This window comes from Gavialis gangeticus, unplaced genomic scaffold (assembly GCF_001723915.1).
Source record: "Gavialis gangeticus isolate Ggan-Ray unplaced genomic scaffold, GavGan_comp1, whole genome shotgun sequence".
Classification (NCBI taxonomy): Eukaryota; Metazoa; Chordata; order Crocodylia; family Gavialidae; genus Gavialis; species Gavialis gangeticus.
The window spans coordinates 38,115,183-38,121,423 of NW_017729027.1; the positions used below are offsets into that span (position 1 = coordinate 38,115,183).

The window sequence follows — 6,241 nt, forward strand, 5'->3', positions numbered from 1 at the left end:
TATATATATATATATATATATATATATATATATATAGGCGAGCATGTCGTCTTCTGAAAATGTTTTAAAAGAAAAGAATCAGTCCTGCTCTGTTCTTAAAAAAAAAGAAGTAGATGTTTACTCTCAAGAAAGGATCCCCAGGAGATCCTGCAAACCTGAGACAGGCACCAAACCCCCTATAAAGGGTTGGATTTCAAACAAACCCCAAAGTTGAGCATCCCTTAATTAGCTACCTGTAAGCAGTTTCCTGCTCAGTGTGCTGGATGGTTTGAAGGTAAGTAGAAGTGTTTTACCAATGAGTGACATCTGATTCTTAGAGCACTTTTCTGAGATGGACACTAAAAAATTTCCTAAGAAAGTAGCATTTCTAACACATCCTACTCCAGAGGACTAGGGGGCAAGAGAGGGAGAGAGAAATGCATGAGTGATGACAGAAACAAGCACACTAAAATAGATGTGAATTTTACATAGCTGAAGCATGAAAGTGATCCCTAAGGATCACTGCCAGAGAAGGGAAATACCACAAGCAACCAGAAATTATTACAGACAAAACATTTAGGCTTCATCTGCTGTGAAACATGTGCACAAACATGGTAATCATTAATTTCATAGCCCTGTTGTAAGTTGGGATAGTGGTCTAAATGGTCACAAATAAGTGAGGGATATGACAAAGCTCTATTACCAGTCCTTTCAGCCATTTAAATATCATAAATCACAGCATATTTTTACATCACTTTTGTTTTCATAATCTCATCTTGACGACATGATGATAGAAAAAGATGCTGACCTCCCTAGAAGACGGGTGTTATGGATTACCTTCATGAAGATTGCATTCTGGACTGCATTCATAAAGATGAATTCAGTGTGACATGCAAGACTGCCTAAGATCTGACACACTAAGTCAATACTTTCAAAGAGCTCACAGTTTTTTTCACGATTTAAAAAAGTACGTCAAAATCCACAACTGGCACAAGGTAGTCACCAGAGTTGCACCTGTTTGTGTCAGTGTCAGTCTTAGCTCCTCAAGTTGTAACATACCCCTTGTTGTCAAAAGCCATTCATTTTAAACCAAGCTTAAAAAGGGTTTCAGCATCTTATATTTTTCATAACCTGGAAAGCACAAGCTCAGGCGTTATTTGGTGGCGGCCTGTAAGTACATAAGGGGTGTGCATCAGGATCTGGGGGAACACCTGTTCACCAGAGCACCCCAAGGAATAACAAGGTCCAACCGTCATAAACTCCTGCAAGACCGTTTTAGGCTGGACATAAGGAAAAACTTCTTTACTGTCAGAGCCCCTAAGGCCTGAAATAGACTCCCCCCAGAGGTGGTGCAAGCACCCACTCTGAACACTTTTAACAAACAGCTGGATGCTTATCTTGCTGGGATCCTCTGACCCTAGCTGACTTCCTGCCCCTTGAGCAGGGGGCTGGACCTGACGATTTTAACAAGGTCCCTTCCAGCCCTAATGTCTATTAAATTATGAAACCTATAAAGGAGAATCAACAGCCAACTCAAAGAAAAAAGAAACATCTCTCAACACAATGCACCTTGCAGGAAAAACAAAACCTCCAAAGGAAAAAAGCGTAATGATTATTCATGTTCCACTCTCAGTAACTGCATTCACACATTTTTCAGTGCTGTGAGTTTCTAATCCAGAATGCTACTCTGGGACATGGCCAGAATGCAACATGTGAATTTAATATACTTGTAGCATGCAAGTTACATTAAAATATGTAGATATACACTAAATGCAAATATGGCTCTTTAAGTTCCATCAGTATTCTATGCTTACATTTACAATGCTGCTGTCAAACATACTTCATTTATAGGTTAGCAAGTTTATTTTCCTAAATGCCAGCTCCTTAAGCTCATGCTATAATATGAAAGGAAAGAAACATATTACCACCAGTATTAAAACTACATTTGAAAGTGGACATACGTGTAAGTTTTGTTTTAAACTGGGAGGAGGGTAGTAGGGAGAAGGCTTATGTTTGTCGGTGGGTGCCTTAGCTATTCCAGAACAATGATTTTGCTTGTCCACTCCTAACCTGCACTAATCAAAGCTAAGTCAGTTTTGCCCATTAATGAAACAGGCAGTATACTTAGGGTTTAGCTTCACTTTCTATAGGTTAGAAACAAACAGACAAAGCAGTTATGCTGGATTCAGTCACACTTTAGTAACTCTCTGTCCCCCTTTTAATGCAGCACGAAAGGTTTCACCATCCACACCACTGGAAATTCATTAACAGTTCTCATAATGAGCCAGAACTCCGGTCTCTCTTCCACAGCTACATGGATTCTGCAAAGCTAACAGGGACAGAATCTTGTTTTTGGTAGTAAGCAGATACCAAACCAAAAACACCGAGAGGCTGCTATGAGATTCACTCTAATGAGTGCTGCAGTGATCATGGGGTGATGATGTTGGCCCTCATATTTATAGACAGGATATGTCCTTGCAGGAAGAATGAAACAGATGACCTAAATCATGATTTGTGGTCTTGTTTATTCTTTGACATAAGAGGGAAATGGATCTCTCCATTAGTGGAAAATTTCAAGCACTACACCAATGAAGAAAAAACAATTTGCCTCTTCTCTAACAACTTACAACCTGTCCTATATTCTGTAGGTATATCTGCACTACTTACACAAATAATAAGGGCCAAAATCAAATAGAATTCCCCCTTTTTTTTATTCTACTAGTTTATATTGCTTTATTTTATTTAGTTTTATGTATTATTACATTATGTTTGATATTATTTCTGTTGAAATTAATGGAATGTGTAATTTTATCATATTATTTTACTACCAACTACAAATCACATAAAATGATATGTAATAATAGAAGTATTGTTAATTCTCCTGTACCATTTTAATGAAAGCTGGAAATGAACTACTACCACTATGGATGTCACTTAAAATATGTAAAGGGAGAGGACCTGTACAGCAAGAAAGTGATCAGAACCCAAGCACTGCAGTAGTAAAGCCAACTATTAGCCTACTCTATTATAATACAGATGTATGGTACAACTCTCAACCCAACCCTTCTGATTTTAGGGATTCACATGAGTTACATCACACAGCTCAGGGTGCAGCCAGTTTGAGGTTATAACCTGTTAAAGTAAAACTCACACAGAGCGTGAAGTAGACTTTTGTTTCAATAAATTTGACTAGAAACATTCAAGTCAGCAGAATTAAAAGATCTCTGTGCGTACATGTGTTTGAGAGAGAGACTTTGTGGACTAACAGTTGTTGCCACACAGAACCCACCTCTCCTCTTTTCTCCACTCCTGTAAAACTAAGATATGCTCTTATCTAGTTAAAACAAAACAAAACAAAAAATACCCAAACTTGTAGGGCCTAAATCCAGGCTTTAACCCAGTAAAATGCCCATCACATGAATGAGAAATTCAACAGGTTTATGGTTTTAAGAGCAGAGGCCATAAATGTTTATGAAAGCCTAGGTGTGTATTGCTTGAGACATACAAGGACACAACAACTGTAAGGGACTGCGAGAGTCCTGAGGGCACAGCCTCAGGCTGCAGGTCTAGCATTGACATTGTCTTGCTACATGACCTTGAGCAAGTCACTCACATGCCTGATCCAGAAAAGCACTTAAGCATACATATAATCCTACTGACTTCAATAAGATTACTCAGTCTGCTTGAGTATTTTGTTGGAGCAGGTTTCCAACCTGTTTATCTAGCTATAAAAGCAATGAACAATTAAAAGTTAAATTTGTTTCATAGTCAATTTATTCATCACACCTCCCTCCCTCTGCAAGTTATAATGTTTTAGTGGCCATGAAGCAATTGAGATAGCCGGTGATGAACATTCTGTAAGTATAATGTTATCATTTCTAGATCACATTTTGTGATTTGATTTCAGGTAAGTGACATTTATTATATACATCAGGGATTAAAATTATAGGAAAGGATTTGCCTACTCTGTTAACCCAATTAGGTGCCCCAAAGTAACGGGTTTTACTCCAGTTTCAAGACAATAAAACTGATCCCATACACACTTAAGCAAATGGGACTTCTCACAGTCATAGAGATGTGTTCAAGTGTGATTTGATCACAGATCCCACAGTAAAAATGCCTGATCCAAATTGCTAATTCTTTTACTGTTTATGTAATGGGGTATAGTCTTGATTTGATTTCTAGGTTTATATATTAAACTACAGGTCTGTCACATGTGACAGCTCAGTTCTAATAAGTAGCAGTGTACAGTGTTTTCTGGATGGGGAGCCTATATAAACACAAGGCTGTGAATAAAAAAAAATATGACCCACCAGTGGGGAATTAAAGTATTGTTTTTGTTTGTTTGGTTTTTTTCCATTTTACAGAGGAAACCAAGACAGTAAAATCTGTTAACTTGGCCACGGTCAAGGTTGACTCTGGCCTGTGGCACAGCTGGGAGTAACACCCAGATCTCCCACCTCCTGGTCCCAGGCCTTAAACACAACACTATTATTCCTCTATGTTTCATGTTATATCACAAATCAAACGAACACAATGTTCTACATGTTTCTGTCCTTGGTGCAGAAGTAGTCTGTATCCGGGAATAAGATATTTCATTTACATACTCCTAAAGTCTGTAAGAAAGTCAATGTTAAAATAGATGCTATTGTTACTACAGGAGTCAAGAGAATTGGGTTCTATTTTCATAACAAGTTTCCTTTATAAATTGGCCAAACATCTTAGCTCTAGATTTGCTGGAGATATATCTAGATTAGGAGATTAAGCCCAGATCCTGTTCCACCTCTTAAATGTCTAAGGGGACTTTGGCATGTGCCTATGATGCTTTTCCACCCTGCGCAAGCCCCTGAAAACAAACAGAATCACCCCATTAACCTTTGTAATACATCCTCATGTCAGCCTTAAGAATAAGTTACAAAAACCAGAGAGCAGAAGGACGATTTTGGCACTAACTCTTCTCTGGGGACAAGAACAGGGTAGAATAGGATCACACCTGGGTGCCAAGCAAATGGAAAGAATTAAGGTTTTACACTCTTATCACTCCTAGGAGCTGCTAAGCACCTGCAGCTCCAGCACCTGTAGCTAAACAAATAGGTGCTCATTACCTTAAAAAACTGGGCAGTAGCTTCTGCACAGTGGGCCTGCTACCTAATAGAACTGCCAAACATGCCCACACCTCAAAAGTCTCGATGCTTCAGTTTTGCCATCTGCAAATGGAAACGCAACCTGTGGCCGGGGTATGCTAATATCTGCAATGTATTTTGAAATTCTACGAAACAAACTCCTATACAGCCTGGAAATCCTGTTACTTGCACAGAGCTGCTCTTTTGACAGCTGACAGATTTCTAGCCTGAGATCTTGGACCTCGGTTAGGGAGTTGCAGCGTGAGCCCAAGCTCCTACCAGCTTCCTTCGGGCTCCAAACTCGCCTCAGTGAATGGTCAACAAACAGGATAAACGGAGAAGTTACATTGCATGCTCCCCCCCCCCACACTGAGATGGCATGAAAAATATTGAATCCTTTACCTAGAAAGTCTAGCTGACCTGCCCTAACTAACACTCCCGCTTCCCGCAAGGGGACTTCAGAGTGAAACCTTGATAACTGCAAATACAACCCCGGCTGCTGTCCTGGCCTTCCACAGGGCATCCCCCGGGTGCCAGAGGGTTGAGTGGGTCTTCCCTTGGGCTGGGAGCAGCCCTATTGCCGCAGTTTCCCTTGCTGGGGCAAGTGCCATTTTGTCCTGCACCAGGCAGGCCCTGCTCCCTGGCCTCAGTTTTCCCAGCTGTGAAATGAGCGCCTCCCTTGGGCTGCACCACCCTTGTGGAGGGCAGGGGCTGTCTTGCCATGACAGGGGCAGCACATCTCCCTGGGGCCGGCGGTAGTTGGGAGGCTCCCAAGGAGGCCTGCACAGGCTGGTGGGGAGGGAAGTGGATGGAGGAGAGTCTCTGCCGCCCGCCCCCGGCCCCCCCCCGCGTGCCCCGGGGCCGGCCGCCCGGGCGGGTGACCTGCACGCCGCTGGAGTGCTCGAAGAAGAAGAGCACCATGCTCTGGTAGATGTGCTCATTTGTAAATGGAAATCCAGCACGTCGGAGCAGATTCAATTAATTGAGACTGCTGGAGCATGGCAATACCCATGCTTCAGCAGCCTCCTGTGTCACATGTATCAGCGTCTCTGCACACAAAAATGGCGGTGGGGGTGCTTGAACAAATGCCTGCTGAATGAATTTTAGTTCAAGCATTCCCACCACCATTTTTAAGTGCA

General features: G+C 41.5%; 1 protein-coding gene across 1 annotated transcript in view; it reads right to left on the reverse strand.

Annotated features, from left to right (window-relative positions):
- The window catches only part of AGPAT5 (1-acylglycerol-3-phosphate O-acyltransferase 5), a 133,359-nt gene extending 127,327 nt beyond the window's left edge, over positions 1-6,032 (reverse strand). Inside the window, exon 1 of the mRNA XM_019520595.1 lies at positions 5,985-6,032. Coding sequence (XP_019376140.1) covers positions 5,985-6,023 — 39 coding nt within the window. The 5' untranslated portion in view covers positions 6,024-6,032. The remainder of the gene's footprint in view (positions 1-5,984) is intronic.
- Positions 6,033-6,241: the final 209 nt, after the last annotated feature.